The 22610-nt window shown below is 37.2% G+C and overlaps 1 protein-coding gene across 1 annotated transcript in view; it reads right to left on the bottom strand.

Moving 5' to 3' along the window:
- USP7 (ubiquitin specific peptidase 7) overlaps nt 1-22610 on the bottom strand; it is a 69918-nt gene that overhangs the window by 4355 nt on the left and 42953 nt on the right. Inside the window, exons 7-29 of the mRNA XM_027654901.1 lie at nt 21383-21513; nt 18607-18661; nt 17997-18077; nt 17815-17905; nt 16953-17035; nt 15866-15975; nt 15004-15160; nt 13984-14128; nt 13324-13454; nt 12079-12213; nt 11783-11884; nt 10977-11082; nt 10517-10609; nt 9648-9715; nt 8318-8418; nt 6782-6935; nt 5298-5365; nt 4095-4203; nt 3922-3999; nt 3492-3592; nt 2770-2869; nt 1995-2114; nt 557-628 (exon numbers count right to left, since the gene is read on the bottom strand). Coding sequence (XP_027510702.1) covers nt 557-628; nt 1995-2114; nt 2770-2869; nt 3492-3592; nt 3922-3999; nt 4095-4203; nt 5298-5365; nt 6782-6935; nt 8318-8418; nt 9648-9715; nt 10517-10609; nt 10977-11082; nt 11783-11884; nt 12079-12213; nt 13324-13454; nt 13984-14128; nt 15004-15160; nt 15866-15975; nt 16953-17035; nt 17815-17905; nt 17997-18077; nt 18607-18661; nt 21383-21513 — 2391 coding nt within the window. The remainder of the gene's footprint in view (nt 1-556; nt 629-1994; nt 2115-2769; nt 2870-3491; nt 3593-3921; nt 4000-4094; nt 4204-5297; nt 5366-6781; nt 6936-8317; nt 8419-9647; nt 9716-10516; nt 10610-10976; nt 11083-11782; nt 11885-12078; nt 12214-13323; nt 13455-13983; nt 14129-15003; nt 15161-15865; nt 15976-16952; nt 17036-17814; nt 17906-17996; nt 18078-18606; nt 18662-21382; nt 21514-22610) is intronic.

The raw sequence follows: 22610 nt of genomic DNA, 5'->3' as shown, positions 1-22610 counted from the left end.
AAAGAAAGGAAAAAAAACCAACTGGTAGGACACCACATTAAAATAAAGCTTCAAATCTAAGTTCACAGTATAACTTGCAGCTGGCTATAAGTCATATTCTTTAGGGGTTGTAAAAGGCCAACGTATAAGAAAAGAAAAAAGTCTTCACAATGATGGTGGTGCTGCTATAAAATACAGTGTCCAGGACGTGGCAGAATTCCCATCCTTGGGAGTTCACAAAGTGCAGTGAGGTAAAACCCTGCACACAACCTGACTTTGAGCCAAGTTCTGCTCTGAGCAGGGATGTGAAGTGGGGGTGGCCTCTAGAGGTCCCACACCAGCTACACTTTTCTGGGTCACTTCAGTGTTTTGCTGAGTATCTCTCTTGATGCAGTACAGAAACACTACCCCTACCCATCCTACCTAATTATTCTTAGAAAAAGCACAATTTCAGTCAAGTAATCATTCTATCAATCAAAACCTACACTTATCCCAAGTCTGTGGTTTGCATACTTATTAAAATAAACTCATTTAGGGTCTACAGTCAGCAGTAAAAACCTTCCTATCTCGAAATTACCTTTTCAAATTCTTTTTCTTGTATGTCCAGCATTGTCTGAATCCGCTTCATAACCTCTCTGAAGTGTTCACCCTAATAATTACAACAAGATTTTTAATGTCAAAAAAATCTAGGAAAAACAAGGGAAGCTGCTAATATTTCCTGCTTTGAGTTTCATTGAAATATTTTGCCTTAATCTCTCTGTTAATTTACAAAATTACACAAATGTCAACATCATTCAGTAACATATGGAACAACAGCAGGCAAATTCCTATAAATTCAGCAACTTTAAGTCAAAAACTTAACTTTTAAGTTTTTTTAACTTTTAACTTAAGTTAAAAGTCTTATTGATTCATCATAATGCAAACTGCCCCATAAAGTGACCAGGTATTGCCAGTGATATTTGCAAGTCAGGTTAAAGTTAAGAATCAAAGTCAGAAAATAAGCAGCAAAATAGGAATTTGAGGGGGAAAAAAAACCCCAAACCCACAACATACTCTTGCTAAGCATATTGCTACTTTTTGTAGTATGTTTCTGCTCACTGACTGTGTAAACTGCCCAAAACAGTGATGAATGGATACCATCAACTTAAAGATGAATAATATGTATCAACTGTCATACACAAAGAACTGCAGTGCAAATGGTTTCCACCAGAAATCACTATAAAAGTTTTACTCTACAGTGCTGAAAAATACAGAAATTAGTAAAATTCTATGAGGTAGAGAGATGTGGACACGTTCCTTATTGGCAAATCTTTAAAGGTAGGTAATTTTCATACAAACTAATATACACGAACCAGAAAAAGTTTAGAAGCAAATGGTCCACTGCCCCCAGAAATACACTTTGATATTAAAAGGATCAGTGTGACATTCAACTGGAGCAGCACCACAGAAAAACCTGACAATTTAAATTAAGCTTTCAAAATTAGCTTTCACTCTTTTGTATTAACTTCCAGCCCTAGAAGATAAAGCATATCAAATTAGAGAAGTTATGAAATGCAAAGTCATCTCAGAAAGAGCTGAAGAAAATAACCTCATTTTCCATAATCACCTGTCTCAGTAAGAAGCCAAACAACCACGGCCTGGCCAACTTTTGCCAACAAGTTCACACTGCAGTTACTAAAGTGGTATTAGAAATAGGGTTTTATGTTTGTTGGGGGGTTCTGTAGGGGGCTGGGGAATGGGGTAGTACTGATTTGACAGCATTAAAAGTCCTTGTCTGAGGCCAAATATCTGCTTTCTGGATATTGCACAGGCTCACTGAAACACTGAACAATCTGTACATGCAAAAGGGAACTGAGATGGTGAATGATTTAACCACAAAAAGGCAGAAACAGGGCAGAACCTCCTATACAGGAATTTTCCTATACATTTGTTACACTAATCCATTTCTTTGACAGTACTTTAACAAAACATCATCAGTACAATCCCACAGGGAGAAAAAGGGAGGCATACTGTACCTGGTGTATCCTCAGCAAGAATGGAATTCCAAATGTCCCAAAAACCTCTTTGTGGAAATGTGCCACTGTGATTAGCATCTCATTTTCTTTATCTATATCTACCTGGTCCAGAGGAATTTCCTAGATCCAGACACAGAATTAGGATTGCAATCAGCTAAACTTCCCCCAAAAGTACCTTATTAAGTAACTAAAAGCATTATTGATGTCTTGTTACTGATATAAAACAATTCTGTTTAAAAACAATTAAAGGAACCATGTTGTTTGACAGTCTTTTTACAAGAGTCTTCATTACAATTTACATTGGAAACTTTTTTTAAAATTTCTGATCTTTCAGAAATGATGAAAGAAAAAAATCACACTAAGTAACAAAATTTGCCCCAGGAAGCTCAAACTTCACAGAAAAGGACACAAAGTCTTCTAGAGTATTTAAGTTTATAGTATGGAAGTGGGTTCTAAGAATAAACATTTATATCACGAGCCCTCAAACAAACCTTGCAATTATTGCCAAGATACTTAATGTCCTATGGACAGGCCCTTGCCAGGCCCTCATGTATTGTTATATAATAAGTATGTATAAAAAATTAAAGATGAAATAATTCTAGGGAAGCAGATAGAACAAACAAGGACTACCTTTAACAATACATATATATTAATCATGTAATCTAACTTGCTGCAGGTATTTGAAAATCAAAATCCAGAAAAAGAGAATTACCACTTGAGAGGGTTTCCTCTCTCAAAGTCAAGTTGCAAAGTTTCTTTAAGAGAATTTATTTACCTCTATTCGAAACGTTCGACTTGTGGCAGGTGACAAACACTCTAACAGCTCATCTTCCTGATGGACACCAATTATTTTGTAACTTACAATTTCTAGCAGCCTTAAAAGAAACGAACAGGAAAAGCATTTTCAAAAAATAAATTAAAACCCCTAAAACAGTGCAACATTTCTTCCTCAAATCTTGAGAATGATTAGTGTAGTCAGGATGTAAAGTGATGCTACTTCTTTCTTTGTAAAACTTTAAATTCAGCCTTTAGTAAAAATTAAGCAGTAAAGCTACAAGAGGTTAAATTACTTCTCGCTCATGGCAAAAAAGCCAGTACATGCCATTACAAAACAAGGCTTTTTAATATAGATTGCTTTAAAAATTCTCTTTACATGACCTCACTTTTAACTCCTGTAACTCCCAAGAAATGAATAGCACGAAATGCTTGAATTGGAAACAATTATTAAATTGTGAGTTAACAAATGCAATTGATGAAACTTATGCATCTCAAGGACATAACTTTACGAAACACAAAATAAATAATTGTATACAATTTATATTCATAGTTAATAAGAACGCTTTTTAACAGTGGGAATCTGGAAGCTTTTTATTTTTAACATAGTATCAGACTTAATTTGTTAATAATGGTTTCTACAATATTTTAAATTCTATGGATACTTTTCTGCATAAAATCCACATGATCACATAAAAAGAAATCAAAATCCTCCAGCTTTACCTTAATTTCCCTGAACCTTTTTCAGAGAGTTCTACAACTTTTTTACATTCTTCTAACAGGTCCCGCACACACCCATGCTTATCTGGATATACTGTTATTTCCTGGGGAATTTGAAACACAGAAATCATTAAAAAATCTGAAAATATAAAAAAACCACATTAAAACACAAAACACATTAGATTCTTCATTTCATCTAAAATTCATCTGTAAAAGAAAACAATTACTAAAATAACACCTATGTTTTCTTCAAAAATTTTTGTTAACAGACAATTTTTTTTTCTTTGTGGGTTTTTTTCTTGTTGTTTGGTTAGGGTTTTTTCATGTAAGGTATGACTTTGTTCTAATTTTGTGTTATTCAGGGACAGTGTGTGACCCATAACCACAGCCATACCACTTTTGACACAGAAACAACAGCAAATGCCTCACTCACCTCTTCCCTAAACTGGCTATTTAGCCATATGCATTTAAAACTTCTTCTGTTTTCAAAATCAGTTATTTTCATTTTGAGCTAAAGAAAGAAAAGAAAAACACTTTAGGCATACTTTGAATAGGGCAGAAGGATTTTTTTTTTAACTCACACCATTAAAAATCAAAGACTCTTACCTGTTGATAGTAGAGTTTTTTCGGTTGCCTAGGCTTGAAGAACTGCAGAAGATCTCTTAAAGTACCTTCATAATTATGTCTAAGAGGATTACCAGGGCCATCCCTATAACTACAGAAGGAAAGAGGAAGAACATGAGTATGTTTTCCCAGTCCATCTCTCCAAAATCCATCACTGCTCAGTAAATGGAAGCACCAAGAACACTTTTATTGCTGGTTTCCAGTTTCACATAATTGCTACCACAGCCTAAGCAGCACAACATACAGAGCTTTAGTGATTTTTAAACACAGCTGAGCTGTGGGAACAGAAGAACCATTCACTGTGTGTGTCAACTCTCTTGGATGTTTACAAGCTCACCCTCAGTGCTGCAGGGTGGCAGACCTGCATTCCTCTGGAATTACTGGTATGGCAGCACATGCTTTAGATTGTGGCAGGTTAATTTGCAGAGCCACATGACACAGCAAATTCCACAGTGACCACAGCACTGTAAACTATAAAGAGCTACTCAAATTCCAAGTCTCCTTGATGAGGAAGGGAGATACCCTCAGGTAACTAAAGAGCAATCTACACTTACATGAATACAAAAATATGCAAGCTTTGTGGGTGCATTATTGCTGCAGCACATACAGACAGCTACCAATACACTGTTTTGTGCTAGTTTTACACAGACTCAAATCTAGTGCCTAAGAACACCATTTGAACCAGAAATATCCTTCTGAGCACCTGTGAACTTGCTAAATTGTTGTCATCTTCATGAAACCTCATTTACAGACTTTGAGGGAAGAGGGGGGAAATCAGTGAAGTACCTCCTGCACTTCAACTCCTAAGATCAGCAAAATTACTTTTAGGTGTATTTGTTTCTGCTCTGCTCTGTTCTATTCTAGAAGTCTGCATTCACTGAAACAGCACTTGTATTAGCTCAGTAATTTATCTCATAGCATAAGGCTTTGAATTAATGATTTTTTTCAATGATACTTACTGGAACTCTTCTAAAACATGCAACTCTTTGAGGCTCTAGAGCCAGACACTGCAATATTCAAACTGCCTCTGCAACCTGCTGTGCATTCCAGAACGGTGACATTTTATCGGCAAAGAATTAGTTAACAATCTGGAAAAGGCTACAAAGTAACTGCTACCTACCTGTATTTGGGGCTAAATCTTTTAAGGAATAGTTTAGACCCAGAACACTAAGGAATTCATCTTACCCTTGGGACTTGAAAAACTGTAATAGCATTGGATCCGTGTTAAGTCTTTGCGCGACTGTCTTTGCAACCTGAAAATAAATTTGGGGTAAGTTCTGAATTATTTCAGACAGTTATGACATTGCCCTACAATCATACACTCAATTCAATCCAAGACAAGAACATTATGCTACTGACATTCTGAGAGAAACCCACTGTCTACCCCTCCAAGGCTAAATAAACTAGTACTGTCAGCTTCTGAACGGTTGACACAGAATAAGATATACCACAAAAAAAATGAGGAAACTGTTTTATTACAATAAATCACTGTCACCCAAATGCCACAAAATCCACAACAATACCTCTATTCCTCTTTTGCTTGTTTGGTTGAATTTGTTGTTTGGTTGCTTTTTGCTGTTGGTTTGTTTTGGTTTTCATTTTTTAATTATAGTATTATTAGGGGAATAAGTAAGACTTGCTCTTCGAAGATTCCCACTCCTTTAATTCACTCCAAGGAAGTTAGCTTGCTTGCAGTGAATTAAAGTAATAACACCACATAATTCCCATATTTCCTAGCACTGCCTCACAGAGGCATGGGCATTCTCTGTCCATTTTTGCCTTACCAAACTATAAAGACCTTACACTTCAAGTGGAAAGAAAATAAGAGAGGACAACTGGCCAAAAAGCAGACAATGAGAGCAGGATAGCAAAAGTCATCTCTGACTTTCCCTGTATATGCAGGTGCTCAAAGTTTCTGCCTCTGGTGACAGCAAATAAACTGTCTGGTTTTAAGTGATAATTCTGACACTGACAAATGCAGCTGAAGGAGAACTGTAGGGAGCCAAATCTACTCAGGCTCTTAATAGATCAAACCAACTTTATTTCATTTTTTTTTTAAAGTTTCAATGTTCAGTTTTCCTCATCTCAACACCCCATGTCACTCTTTATGAACACAACAGGTTTGATCTGTCAGTGTCACTGAGCATTAAACTGCATTGTGTGAAGAAAGCAATACAGTTTGGTCTATAAAATGAATATTGTTGGTGATACTACAAGCACAACACAGGTATCAGTAGATTCCCAAAGTATTTTCCTTCTAATAGCTAAATTTTACATGTCACTTCGAAAGCAAATGCATAAATTCATTAGAATATCATTTCTCTGACAGAGCAGAATGCCCTACCAAGAAAGAATCCTATTATCAAATAACTCATTATTAACAAAACCAGGGAGTTCAGAGCATTTTCCTCTCACAAGCCTTAATGGCTTCCTCAAATTTTTCATTACCACAATGCAAATGGTGCACAAGAACAGATCTACCCTTTTCTAAAGGTAATATAATACCTTTAGAATATATAGGTGTATATATATATAGGTGTGTATATATATATATATATATATATATATATATATGTATAGAATATAAAGGTAATATAATACCTTTATAATGCACTTGTGAAGGATTGCAAAAGAACAAGGAAACGAAAGCAGAGAAACGGGGCACGTGCCTGAAAGTAATTCATCCTATTGGATAAAGTAACAACAAAGCCTGGGTCGTTGGGGATGGTTTTATCACAGAAAATGACATCCACACGATGGTAGAGATCTCTGAAGTATTCCTTAGCTGTTGGCAGTTCACTGTTATCATTTTCTGGGTCATCCCTACAAGAGCAAACAGATGATAACACCATTACATATCACATTGTTACACACAAACAGTTTGGGCTTTTAAAAACATGTTCTACAGTAAGTCAGCAACAGCTGAGAGGTACAGAACTAAAGTTTAGAAACCTTTTTAGAGAGCCACCACTTGTACACAGTAGGACTAATGCAGTCAGCAGTGACCCAGAGCCCTGTGCAGTGCAAGGCCCATCGCCCTCACCTGCTGCGCTCACTCTTGGCAGCCTGGCCATACCCTGGATCCTGTGGTTCCACAGCACCATTCCAGCAGGAGCCATCCCTCCCTCCCACCCTGGCACATCACTGTGTGTCTGTATTGATGCTGCACAGCTTTCCACATATCCCTGTATCAATTGCTTTGCACAGAGGCCAGATCTACGACAGCATTCCTTGGCCCACAGAAGCAGAGCAGTGGGCACAGAGGCTGGTTTGGGTCACTCCTGACTGGTACCCCAACTTCTCAGCAGAGAAATAGCACCAGGGTACAAGCTGTGCACTTACCCAGGAGTCAGCAGCCAGCCAAGGGTGCATAACACCAACTGGGTCAACTGGGAATGCGAGTTCCATGGCATGACATGAGAAATACATTCATCTCACATAATCTGGGATAAGAGTGCTGAAGATAGACTAGCTGGCTTCCACCCACTGTCAGCCCATGGAGAGAAACACAGCAACACAGTTGGGTGTGACCATCAGCAGTGAGAGCATAGAAATGCTGATTTATAGCCCTGACAAGATTATGAAAGATCCCTTTAATGGGTACAAGATGCAGGAGTTCCCCTTTTGCCTTGGTGAAAACTCCAGCTGAAACACCAGTACACCTACAAGTTGGATACGCTCAGGCAAACTGGGAGCATCTCATCACCACAGACCAGGACACCAGTAAGGAACTAACTGTGAGTGTCAGTAAAAAGGGAGAAAGGGAAAGCAGTTTAGTTCAGTTCTAGGCTGAAAGGAGCTCCAAGCCAAGAGCCTTGTACAGTGGGCATGGTATTGAGCCCGAGGTCTGAAATGCTGGAAGGCTCTTTGGTATCCGAGTTGCAGTGGCTGCACTAAAAAGCTGCACAAATCAAATGCATTTCTGAACCATTATCTGTAATATTAGGACTTATTTCAGGTTGTTAGTTTCCTAAACTAGGATGAAACCTTCTTTTCCTTAATAATATGGCACGTGATAATTAAAGAACTACCAATATTTTTTCACTTCCCTTTTGAATAAACAAATGAGAACTGCTGAGAACACATCTACTGTTGGAACATAATACTTTGCTCTTGTTAAAAATGCTTAGTTAAAGGAAATTCTGCTTTCAAAATGAATCAGGTGATTTAATTGCAATGATAAGCTGCCCCCTTAAAATACATACTTCTGAAACACTATGATGTCACCATCCATGAGTTCATCCAGAGCTTTATCAAGAGATACATCATAGTCTTGAATCCTTTCTGTTAAATTGGGTTTAACTTCCTGCAATAAAGAATAACAATTATTGATCACAGAACAAACAAAAGACAAAAATAAAGGTCACAATAGTGCAGAAATCTTCATGTAAGATAACTTGTATCTCCTTTTAACTGAAAAAAATGTGTGTGTATATGTGTGTGTGTGTATATATATATATATATATATACACACACACAAATTAAATGTAATCTTAGCTAGAGTACAGATAGATCTAGTTGCTATTGATAAAACTGGTTGCTCATTTTTACCTTTGGAATCTCACTCAAATTGTCCTAATTTTCAAAACTATTTTATCATTACGCTGATAATGTTTTTTAATTAATTTTTCCAAAATTAATTTTCTACTGATTCAGCTTCCAGGAAGCTTGGAGAGCAGTGATTATGCTCACTTACTTTAATAGTGCAGGATTTATGTGCACCAATTCACTTGTCTTTAAAATAAGTACCAAAAAAAAAAAAAGAGAACCCCAACAAAGCCATAATGAAAATGCATGTATTATAAAATATCTATATGCATATTACATAATTATACTCGTAGGGTGGGATAAAAGCAAACTGGAATCAAACTGTAACCCTGCCCTGCCCAGAGCAGGAGCACCTGACAGTTTGCTCTTTAGGATGGCAGAGTGTGTGCTGCCCTGGAACCACCAGAGAGAGCAGCAGGACTGCTAACAAACTTCCAAAAAAAAACCCAGTTCCTTGTTCTCACTCTAGCCAGGACTTTGCCTTGGCAAGATCTGCATCTTCAGCACTAAATAAACGCAGCAGTTCTGAAGATTTACTATTTGTGTATTTGGGCAGAAACACGCTAGTGGAGTAAGGATTTTGTTTGCAGACTTCTGACTTAGGAAGGAAGGAGAAGATGCAGCATTTTTTCTCAGCTGCACTGCCTAAGGGGGGCACTGAAAATACAATGGTCAATAACATCAGCAACATTAGCTGCTCTTACATGGCAACAGAGATTTAGCACAACCAAGCTATTCATGTAGATCTGCAAGGAGAGATTTTTTTTGGTTTTTAAAGCCTCACACTTCCAGCTGTTTAATATTAAATCTGTTTTGAAGTTAACTATCTGCTACTCTCTTGGAGCACTATAGACTTCAAAGCTACAGGTCACAGTGCTGATGGTTTATAAATCATCATAAGCAACTTTTTTAATGAATAAAGCTTCTTTTTCTTTAGTCATAGCATGTAAAAGACAAAGAAGTTAGAGAAAGTCTGTCAATGCAAACCTCATAGAGGATAAGGTTAGTTTCTTGTGGAAATCCTGCTCTCTCACACATAACTGGAAGCAAGTCACCTATTGGGAAAAAAAAGAAGGAATGTGAAACACGTTGCAGTAACTGCTGGTGAGACCAACCACAGAAAGGAGAGAACCTATTTTGCTACCCTGGAGAGATAGTTTTACAATGTCTAAGAAAGAGCCTTCCAGGTTGAAGCTTCCCTTGTTGAGATATTTTGAGGTTTCCTTCCACTTCATTTGGACAACAACAGGATATGTGAAAGACCGTTGGAAATTCAAGAGATGAAATAACACCACTCCTTCCCCGAGAAAAATTTAATATCTTAAAATAGAAAATTAGAAAATATGTACAAGCCAATAAAATGAAAAACTGAAGTATTTTTACTCAGTTGACAGTTGCTGAATTCCTTAAGTGGACCCATATGAAATCAAGGCTGACACCCAATCCAGTCCAAGCAGCTGCTCAAGCTGCCATAGTGAAAGAATGTAGAGGAATTATTTTAAAAGCTATTGCAGGAGTATATTTCCCCAGATCCTTGAAACAGAAGGGGAAAATCCCAAACTGGAGAGCAATATCAAATCACAAAGCTTTACAACAAGTCTGAAAGAGCTGTTTATGTTCAGCAACATCTGGTGAGTACAGCAAACCTGTAACCAACAATTACTGACCACCAACAGTGACATGCTCAGTCCTGCAGAAAGTGTCACTGACACAGCATGGGGAAGAAAACTGTCTGCTTCTGGGTTAAATAACAATCTGTTTCTGTGACAGAAACATTATTAAAAGAAAAAATACCTGCAACCTACTGTCTTTAAAAGCCTTCAGTTATATCAAAGAAATTGAATTTCAGAACTCACGTATTTTACAGGATATAGGGGTGTAGATATGTCCACAATAATTCAAACTCCGAGTCTTCGGATCATACATCTTCAGAAACAACATCACATCATCTACAAAGGAAGAAACAAGACTCAATTTTAAGTAAAGGGTTGGGGCAGGGAGGGGGGAAGGAGATCACCTAGATATTTTTCTTTACACACTAATAAGTATGTGTCTTTGATGTAATTGTTTGATGCCCCTAAAATATATATATATATATATATAGTGTATAGTGAGAGTGTAAAAACATGCAAAGTATGTCTTACACTTCAAGAGAAATGAAGGAAAAACTGCATGAGAAAAAACTAATTTCAGCACTGTAGTAGTTTGATGGTTACATCAACAACACCCTTGAAGAAAGGAGTGTACAATGTTTTTGGAGATATACCCAAAATAGAAATATTTTGTATTTAGGGAAGGTTTAGCCCATCTGCTTACGATCTTTATCAAACTTGGGTAATGTTGCTCCAGTAGCAGCCATCTCTGGATCTACTGTTTCCAAAAATATTGTCCAAGGATTCTCATTGTCACTGAGTTCAATCATCTGTGTAGAAAGATGTGAAAGAAGAAAAAAAAAAAGGTCTCTGGAGAACATAATACAAACTGATATCTGCATTTTAATCAGACACAAGAAGTTTATGACATTGTATGAGTGGGAGAGTTTTGGGGTTTTTAAAGTTGTGTTAAAGGTAGTTTATGAAGTTTATTAAGAAAAACAAATACAGATATAAAATGACAAAAAGTTAAACAAAGTACTAATGATTGGTTTTATTTAAAATAAAACCTCTTTTTCATTTAAAAATGTACCTACAGCTATATTATGGCAAGAACATTATTTCATGTTAGAAGTAACACAACAGTGACAGGACAGAAACCAATCACTGTTTTCTGTGTTATTTAGACACAGTGTTTCATATTTTAAGCAACACATTTCATTAAATCCAGACTTGTTGCTCAAATAACGGAGGACATTTGTTTTAAACCTAACATTGAAAATCATCATCATCATCATCATACTTTTTTTTCATGGAAGAAAAATCATGCACCACATTCCTGCTTCCTATCCAAATTAATCCACTAAATCTCAAATCTGATTAAGTATCAAACTTTACCAGATACAGTGAAATTAATTTTAAGTTAATACCCTGAAAAAACTGTTGTCCCAAACTTAGATATTTTTAACGAGAACTAAAAATCATGAATGATGGACAGACAAAAAATGTCCTCTGTCAGTGACTATTTACCGTTTTATTGCCATCTGCTTCATTATCCAACATTGCAGGTCTTTTTGTTCCATTACTTCTTGCTTGCATTGGCCATAATCTGATTTGATCCTGGGGAAATCCCTAAAATAAATAAAAAACATGTCAGGAAACTAAAACAAAGCAAGGAAAAAAGGCTAAGATACTTCTATTAAACCCAAACAGATGATCTGTGTTAAAAGGTCTAAATTATGACTGCTGGAGAAGGTAAGGGCTATGAAGCAGCCATAATGTCATAAAATAAATACATACAGGTAATTCAGCTACAGAAAACTTACCATCGTTTGAGAGAGGTTTTGAACAAATTCTGTGAGTGTGGAGTTTTTTAATACTTTGAAAACAGTGTATTTCACTTTTTCTTCATCATACATATCATTGCCTTGGTGACCACAGAACTGATCCTCTGCCACTATCTGAAAAATGACATTTAAAGGTTACTACTCATATTAGCTCAGCTGCACCATGTAATATCTTCTCCTGATGCTTTACTATGCAACCTCACTGGCTGCCTGGGTGGTGGCCCAGTGCTAACACTATCTGTGTTTGCATGAAGACAATTTGCAAGCACACAGATTATAATTAAATTAAAAAATTGTGATTGATAGTCACATCAGTGTGAGTAATTAAAATATACTAATTCTTACAAATCCCGGACAATTAAAAACCAGTTGTGCTTAGATCCCAGTCTTGGAAACATGTGCCCTAACAATCCTGGCACTTAGAGGGGAAAAAAAAAAAAAGCTACATAATTATTTTATAGTGTAAGGCAAGGAGGCTGCCTAAACCTTCTCCTGTATTTCCCAGGGCCCTCCTGCACTCTTTGTTAACAGAAACACAAACGCTGCCAGTCTCCCCACAGGAAACAGCTCCAGTGCAAACGCAGTGCAGAACGAGCCAAACTTCACCAGTGCCTCTACTTATGAACACCAGAAAGAAGATGCAAAGAAACATGGAGGCAAATGGCAAATGGGTTCTATTTTCCTGTGCCAGATGGGCTCTGGAAAGAGCCATAAACGGGGTTCCTTAAGGCAATTCATAACGATCTAGTCCATCTGGCTTTTCCAAAAAGATAATTGCAAATATAAGCACTCTCTCCTTCTGCTTCGACTTGATGAGCTCAGTTTGGCAGAAGTCCAGGCTTGCAGCCTATGGCTAGATACATTCTAATTTTAGAAAATAATTCCTGAAGGAGATAAAAGTGCAGTGGCAGGGCAGCCATTTGAAATAACCTGGTCCTTTTCCTTTCACCTGAACTTCCTATTTTTACTGAAGAGCACATATATCCTACCGAAAACAGAAATGTCTATAACAGACAGTACTGTGTGATTCATTAGGATTCTTTGCATATGTAAATATACTTACAAGCACTAAAATAATAATTTCACTTCAAACACTACTTCAGAGCACAAATTAAAAAAAAAAAAAGTTAAAAGGAAAGAAAAATCAAGGTTTGTCTCAGGTGGCTCAACATTCTGAATTTTCATGGTAAGGCAGTTGCAACTTAATCCGTTTCAAAAGCTGACCTGCACTTGCATATAGAGGTGAGCTTCCTGCCTCTCCTTCCTCTTCTGAGCTTCTATCCTTTTCTCCTCTTGTAGCCTTTCTACAAGTTGTTGAGGAATATCATGGTCGGTGACAGGCTGCAAAACTTCACCTACAAAGCAGATTTTATTATGTCATTTCAAGATTTACATCAAGCAGTGCCTCTTTTCATACACGTTTGACTTTCCTCTGACTTGAAGTCAAAACCAGCTTTCTTCATCGTATAATTAAAAATATGGCTTGAAATCATCATACTTTGGCAAAAGCAGCTTTTTCTATCCCAAGCCAAAACGCACTACTTCCATGAAAAATGTATCACAGAACTTCTGAATTAAACATTCGGAATTAAAAAAATATTTACTACCGCTCCACTTTTTAGCATACATATATCTACATATTTATAATCAGTTCGATTTAGGTTCCATTACTGAAGTTAGGACAGTAAGTTTTCCAACCTGTAAAAAAACCAACGTCTGAAGCACTTTGCAGACGCCCAGTCCTGCCTTACTGCGCTAGATTAGAACACTCTCTCCAAATGTGAGAGGAAGGCTGGTTGATCCCATGGGAATTTTCAGAGCTAAATTGTAGCCCTAAATCCCTGTTTTTAAATGCACCTTTGAGCACAGACAGAGGACACCTACTGAGTTTGGACTCCCTGATGTAGACCAGCATGTAGGCGTTGGTGCAGTGCCGCACTGACAGGTCGTCGTCGTGACCCCCGTAGTTGTGTTCAATCGCTTCCTCCTTCGTGCATCTTGATACGACATCATCGTCGAATTTACACCACTAGAGAGAAAATTTTACATAAATGTAATTTTACACATTAAATCGTGTTCTTGAATGATAAATTAATCCTATTTCTGGCACGGCTTCCAGCTCTTTGAAGTAACTGAAATTACTCTTCAAGCAGCGTGACTTTTAAAAAAAGATCTAGTTCAGTGTAATTTGTGCTACCTGCTACTTGTGCTCAGCAAAAGGAATTCCAAAAATACCAAACCTTTGCTGAAGTATTTGAACATTTTACACCGAATATCAGAAGCTTTTCTTCAGACTGTTATTCAAATATCAAGTATTTCTGTATGAAACAGAAAATTGACCTTATTTGTGTTAGAATACAATAAAAAGCAGAGATGTACAAGACATCTGGTAATTATTTGTATATTTAGAGAAATTTACATCAAATTTTAAATTCAAACAATAAAGTCAATTAAGAACAAATGACAAATAGCAACAAATTAGTAAAATCTGACTTCTACTTTTACTGTGAATAGTCAGGTACACACAAAACCAGTCAACTCAAGGGAAGAGGCACTTGACCTATAAATGTCTGATCCAATCAAGTCACCTAAACCTGTAACAGTGGAATATGCAAAAATGCTGAACTTCTGAGTCACAGAAACACTTGAAATGTTCATATTTGCTTCAGCAAAGTCAGCCTAAAAAAAAAATTGCTGGATAAAATCAGTTTGAAGTAGAACTTTAACACATACACACATTGACGAAGGGATTCCCTTAGTCAGATGTCTTTTGCTAGAAGTGAAGTGTGTCAGCAGACTTTTCTTTTAGGGTGCAAAAATTCCAGAAGCTTTGCCCATTATGAAAACTCCACGTACACATTTGCAACACACACACTTGTGTTTAAGGTGCTTTTCAATACTCACTTTGCCATCACCTTTTGGATTTAAGTAAACAACATAATGTCCACCATGGTTGTCTCCACTGTGGACCAGGACTGCGTGGAGGATGTAATTCGCAGGATCTTTAGGATCTGTTTTTTGCAAAAATTCATCTAGTGGCAACTGTTCAGGAAATTCAAACCTAGTTTTGAAAAGAATTAAGGGAATTGTATTTGCAGTTAAGACAGACACACATTATTAAGCACTACTATGGAGCATTGTATGTACTCCTAAAGCAAGCTGCAAAAATTGAACACATTACTGTTACAATGCTATTTCTCTCCAGGACATACTGCATACAGTGGCAGAATTTATATTGTTTTAATATGGAATAAAAATAATCTTTGCAAGCACCTCTGGAAAAGTATGCCCTCAGTAACAAGGGTAAGAGCATTTTAACTGAAATAAGGCTGGTTTGGATTCACTGTGTCAAGATAAAAGCTTTAAAATATGCTACTTTCTGACAAATACAGCTTTCCTAGCACAGCTACCACTGGACTGGAATATTATTTTGAAATGCCTCACAGCTGCTGCAGTCTCACCTTGGTGAGGCTGAAACCACTGCAGTACAGATTTAGTTTACAACCAGCAATGCATGTCCTTTAGAAATTATCACCCTCTACTTACAGTGAGGGGGCAAATGGCTCTCTCTCCATCTATGGGAACAGATGGAGGGAAAGCAGATAACTCCTGTTTCATCCTACTTACTCTTGTGGCCTATCCACACACAAACAGGATTCTGGCAAATTATTTCTGGTAAAATACACTCACAGGTCCAAATTCTACAATTAAAAAAATTACCAACCGACCCAAAAAACCCACAAACTAAACCAACCAACCAACTTACCTATCATTTATCTTGATGTTTTGGTCAGTCTGAGGATCATACATAAACCTCATGAGCTGTAGGTGTAATACTGGTGGCAATGTCAGGAACTTCACACCTTTCTCTGCCTCCTAGACATTTTAAAGGAAATAGAGGGTTGAAATTGGAAGATTTTCAGCAACTCAAAATACTTGTTTGCTGCAGACACTCTTCTTAGGGATTTTCATAGGCTTGATGACACAATGGGCACCAGTACCAAAGAATGGTTCAAAACTTGGGTGCAAGTAAACTACCCCAATGCTGCACCAACCTTCTAATGAGCTACTACAGTAACACAAGAACTCAGTTAATTTAAATTTAGGCCATTCATACAAGCACACTTGGACACCTCACAGCATTAAGAGCAAGTCACATGTATAAATACAATTTAGAAGAGAATATGGAGGAAAACCCTCATTTTTGATCAATTAAGAATTTCATGTTCATTGTATCCTGCCAACAAGTATTGGCTACTGTGCTGTACTTTCCCAAGAACAGCAAAAGAATATATAAGACATTACTGACAAAATCTGGTGTATCAAAGCTGTAGAAATAAGCTTTAGTAAAACAACATTAATTATAAAGAAACTTCAGCTTCCTCCAGTGGGTGCAGCAAAGTGCAACTGAAAAGCTCAGAAACATGTACATACACATAAATGTTTAAAATTCCAGGGTTCATTTGGTGTTCTTGCTGATGATACAAACATCAAGTCTCTAAAGTTACTTCTGGAGCTATGATTCTTTTTTTACTTGACACATGGAACAACAGGCTACTGAGAGGAAGAACTTTTCAGTCTTGAGATTGGTAGAAAAGTGAAACATTCCAGTAACTGAACGACTTGGACCTACAAAACTCACTGCTAATTAGATTGCTATAAAATCTGTGCTCCATTTTCAGAAACATAACAACAACTAAGAAGAATTATGCAAAGCTTGTCTAAGAAGAAACATCACCAAAATCAGTTGATAAAATCTAGAATGGGTTTTGCAACATTGTTTTGCTAGTTATTTTCATTTGCTATTTTATCAGGCATAAAGAAATAACATTTAAAAGTAGATAAAAAAATACCTGTAAGCCATGTTCTCCTGCATCATATTTGTTATCACCATCCAACTGTTCCACTGCAACGTAGTCAATGAAGGACTCAAAAACTAAATGAAAAAAATAGGGGAATTGCACAGAAGGAGGAGGAAAAAAGTAAGTTTACTCCAGCCTGCAATGTATTATCAAAAAACATATTAGGACATGAGAGTTTGTGTTTGAATATTTCTGTCTTTACTTTTAAAAGTTTTATATTGCTTAAGAGTGTCCAGAAATGCACCAAATTGTAGGAGCATACATAAAGGTATTAATAGATTTTAAAATCAGAGTTACAACTGTCTGCCAAAACTCCTCACTTTGCAGCTGCTGAGCAGCAAGCAAGATGACTCTGTTTGCTGGACTCTTAAACATCCCTTTTCATGCCTTGTACTCCAAGCACTCAGTAAAGAGATGATAAGGGACCACTGTTATGCTGTTCTGATGAGTTCATTATTTGCTTATTACTATGGTCAGGTCCAAACAAGAATTTATTTCCTTCGAGTTCATCTTTATATATAAATTATTACTCACTGTGACAACACCACTGTTGTCACCATGGCACAGTATGCAGTTTTATGACATCAGGAAAACTCCTGAAGTTTCTGGACTTTTTTGAAAAAATACTAGTGAGAGAATTAGGGAGGAAAGAGCGGGAAAGGGAAATGGGATAAGGTTAAAAAAAAAGGTAACACAGGCAAAAACATTTTCTGCAGAAAATATTTTCAATTAGGTGTCTTAAAGCAAAGATTTTCAAATTGCTGTGCACCAACAAAACCATTTGAAATCTTAAGGCACTGAAGTCCAACATGTTGAAGTATTTAACTGGTGCATATCATAGTGTATCACTTACTATTTTTCTTTCCCTTTATACTTAGCTGGATGTCATAATAATCTTCTATTCGTTCAGATCGATAGTCTACGTGCTTGCATTGGATGTAAGACTGTAAACAAAACCAAAACACCAAAGAATTTCAATGTATACAAGTAACAGAGTAAATGTAATTATCTTTTTAAGAAGTATTAAATACATACCACCATCTTCCCTCTGAACAATTTAGGAATAGTGCCTTCTACACATGTGCCTTTCATTTTATTTTCCACATTATCGAGCAGCTGAAAGAAAAATTAGTTTTTACATAAGATGATCTTGCAGTTTTTTTCTTTATTCATCACATACAGATGACTACTTCACTGAATAGACTCTACATCACTTATATAAAAATGAAATGTTAGTCTGTACTGGTATCTCCTTTCTAGTCTTTTAAATCCTCCTTTTCCCCCTAAAAACTCCACTGAGGACTACTCCAGCTACATTCCTTTGAGTCTGGAAAACCCCACAGATGTAACAATGTATTTGTGGCTTCAAAACTGCATTTCTCTCCATGGCTATAAAAGCACCACTAGCACATGTTCAGTTACTTTCAAGTTTCCCTATTCTTTACAAATTCCTCACCCTGAAGAAGCCATAAGCAATCCCATTCTTAAAGAGAAATAAACCAAGGCAAAACCTCTGCCTTCAAAACCTAATTTAAATTAATCAAGGCCACTATTACTCAGATTGTTAGTAAATTTTATAATACATGCACAGTATCAAGACACAACATTATGCATCACAGATCAGCAAGAAATAGTCTCAACATACCACTCGACATAATTCCTGGACATCATGTTGCATGAAGCTGTCTAAAGTTTCCCACCTTTGTAAGGCAAATAAATACAACATTACTAATTGTGAAGAAAACTATACAGCTCAAAAGACATTTCTGTGATTTCTCTGCAGATCAAGAATGTAACACACAGCACGATGCAAAGACTGAGACTTGGTACTGGCTGAAGCACAGGATCTTTGGTTCTGTGGGATTTCCTCGGCAGGAGGAAGGGGCAGTGAACTTGTGAGACGCTCTGGCAGCCGTTCTGTGCCCACCTGCCTTCTCCTCTGTGGGACTGGGACAGGGAGGGCAGACAGAGCCAGCTGGAGAGGTAGCAGAATTCACCCAGTCTCCAACCTGGCCTCAGTTCATGCCAAAAAAAACTCTTGAAGAAAAAACCTGGGAGCAAATTCAATGCTGTCAGAATAGCTTGCAGAGCGTGTTTCTAGCTGCCTCTCTTCTGAGGGCCCTTCAGGTGCAGTCAAGTAGCGTTCTGGGATTATTTCAGCACATGAAAGGAAGCAAATGGATTTACAGGAAAGACTGGCTCCTTTGTGCTCATCTAAACAGTTAATCCTGGGCACACAGTAACTCCAGGGAGGCCTTCAGCTTTCTGAACTGCCCATGTGCAAACACACATGTAAAAGCAAGGGTGAGAGCAGCAGTCTCTAAATGCCTCAGAGCCAAGGGGCACAGTGCAACAAAGCGTCTCAGCACCACTGCCTTCAATGAAACAAGAAACATGAAATGTTTCTAGTTCCAGCATGAAATACTTTCTCCTGTGAGCTCTTCAACTCCAGAACGCTTTCTAAGTCTCTGACAACTCTTTTTGCAGCGGTCCCCTTTCCCAACTATATGAAATAAGCCCTGTTGACTGAAGTATCCAGCTTCACCCTGATGTTCCACCCCAGCCCTGAAGTCACCAGCACAGGGGTGATCAGGAGCACCACTGACTTTATCTTCCCTCCCACTCTCCTCTCTGTGACTCACCCCCATTGTCACACGGCAGCACACTCATCTCAAAATTGTGCCAACAACTGTGTGGGGGTCCACACTTTAAAAAGCTGAATGAAGTGACCTGTTAGATAATTAAAAAGGGAAAATAATGGCCTGACTCCCTAGGCTTGAAATACTAACCAGTTTAAAGGACAAAACAAAAAAAAGGTTACATACTAAAATTAGGATTAAAAGGGCTCCTTCAGACATGCCATCAGTTTCTACTGAAAGAAGCCAAAATCAGTTAGAAACTCACAACACCCACTAAAAAGTAATGCTCTAAACAGCACCTAGGTAGGGCTCACAAGGTCAGACACCCCTCCCTGATTCCATGGTGAGGGAAGGGGGAAACCCAGATCTTGAAACACATTCAAAAATTCCTTCCCAAAAATGAAAGCAGGCATGAACACATTTTTAAAACCTTGTTCTCAGATACAAAATTAAGCATCTGAAACACCCTCGGGAAAGGTGTCTCTTCATGCTCCTAAAGATGACACAGCTGGGATCTTAATTCAAGATGAAATATTTACACTTTCACCAAGTCCTTTCCATGTAACAGAACAGCAGGAGCACTGATAACCTAAATATACAGTGTGCTTAGCAGGAAGAGAGTATGGCCAGATAAACATAAAACACTGAGGTTACTGATTTCATTTTAAACTTCCCCCAAAAGGTGAAAAGTAGAGGCTGCAAAGACACAGGTTTTATTAGGACAGACCACCACTACAAGGGTTAGCAGTAGATGCAGGATGAACAGTAGCTGTGTGGATATAAACTTCCTCACGTGTTTTTAAATAAAAAAGTCCTTGTCAATATTACAACAGGACTAGTCTACTGATACAGTGAAACAAAGGAATGCACAATACAGTATTTTAGAACAGATTTTAATTAAATCCTACTCCACGCTTACAGGACATGCAAAGAGAAGGCTTGTAAAGGTTATGCTAATCATAATCTTTCTGTCCTAACTTGTGCTCAACTAAAACATCATACTCGTAAAACACACAAAAAACCCACCCTCAATGTAGCTGTATTGTATAATCCTATGTCTAGATACTCCAGATTTACAATTACACCCTCTAACACCATCTCACAAGAAATATGAACAGACTGGAAAAAAATACCAGGCAGTCAACTGGATACTGGGCAAAAAAGAAAATAAGAAGTAAGCCCTTTTGTGGATGTTCTCTGGGGAAAAAGAGGGTGCTAGAAAAAGGAAATGCAAAGAATTACTCTCTGTGTGCTCCAACACCTTTACTTCATGCAGCTGATACTCCTGTTAAGCTTTAAATCACCAAACAGAACACAGCATTACACGGTTCTAAATCATGTTACAGCAGCCCTCAACGCAGAACTCACATGGAAATGAAAATTACTGCTATTCCCTACATTTAAACAGAATTAATTTTTTAAAAGACATTAAGAATACATCAACTGCAATATTTCAATAACTATTTTGCTCTGAATTCTACCTAAGCCAAATGCATCACAAAATTTTCAGGTAATAGGTAAATGATAACCCTGCTACTAACAGCTGTGTTTGTGTACCATTCCCCTTTCCAAAAAATCTGACTTTTGGATCAGTTGTCTTTAGTACTGACTATAAATAAAAACCTATCCAAGTAAACTACGAAAAGTTAACAATTAACATTGTTATATTAAGACTTCTCAGTGCCTCTCTAAAAATAACCTAATTTAAGTAGAGTCTTTTTAAAGAAAAGCTTTATAAAGCCTGTAAAAATCCAATAAATAGCCACAATTTCTGAAACTTACCCAAACGATTTTGTTAACTTTTTAGTTCCAACTGGTTTGTCACTATGTTGCAGCTCATAAAACACTCTTTGCAATGCTAAAGGAACACTTTTGGATGAATCATCTCCTTCTGTGGGCATCATGTACACAGCCTGAAAAAGCATTTAGTTCAATTAGTATCTAAGGAAAAGTTTATTGCTCATATTGTTTAATGCATTCTTTCCTCTTCAGTGACTTCCTTCACAGAACTCAATTTAATCATCACTTCAAAACAGCATGAAAAAAATCTTGTGCTGTAGTGTAAAAACGTTAATTGTCTGGAATGACTCTTTTTAGAGCACAGTGGTTAGAAAGATGTGAACAACAGATTCCATTCATGGTTATTTTATCTAAATGGTTCCCTTATTCCACCCTAGAACAGTAAATGCACTAAAGCATTTAACACCTTCAAACAAGTTATCACGCCTGGTTTATCCACGCAATCGTCACGGTAGGAACAGATATACTGGTCAATACTACAGGCTTTTGAAAATAACTTGTTTTGTGAAAAAGCAACCACATGAAACCATAAAGGGCAACAAGTGAATGACAACAGAAATGGTCCACATGGGGAAAGATGTTAGAGGAAGCTTTGAGATTTCCTGACACATTCATTCATTTCTACTTAACGTCATCACTGTCCAGCAAATAAACAGCTTAACAGTTCAATTCACTGATTATAATGATCTAGGAAGGATTGAGAACAAAGAAATTACACAAACAGAACAAACAAGGATTAGGAGAGTTCAACAGGCACTGAAATGAGATTTACTTTTTTAAAAGTGTACATCGTATGTTCCCTACATATGTAGGGAAAAGGAAGGGCAAACAAAAGGTATTTACAGGGAGATGTTCATTTAAGAAGCATAGACATAAAAAGAAAACAGACAACCCTGGAAGGAGATTAGGTAACAATAAATGAAACTAAAAGGACTCCAGTATTAAGTAGCATATGAGAAAATAACCTGTTAAAACACAGAAAAACTGCCACCCGAATTTTTGCTTGTGAAACAGAAGGGAATGATCCCTTTCTGTGAGTGAAGTGCTGAACTGGAACTCAGTGGCTCTCCCTATGTTTGTGCCTTAGCCTGGATGCCAGAGGGGTGCAGCACCTCCAACTTATCCTGCTTTTATAAATTTTATAAATTGAAGAAAACTCCAATTTTATAACCAGCAATGGGTTTTAACTGTCAAAACTCAATAATCCTTA

The sequence above is a fragment of the Corapipo altera genome, unplaced genomic scaffold (assembly GCF_003945725.1).
Source record: "Corapipo altera isolate COAL_440 unplaced genomic scaffold, ASM394572v1 98, whole genome shotgun sequence".
Taxonomy (NCBI): domain Eukaryota; kingdom Metazoa; phylum Chordata; class Aves; order Passeriformes; family Pipridae; genus Corapipo; species Corapipo altera.
This window is presented reverse-complemented; position numbering and strand designations above follow the sequence as displayed.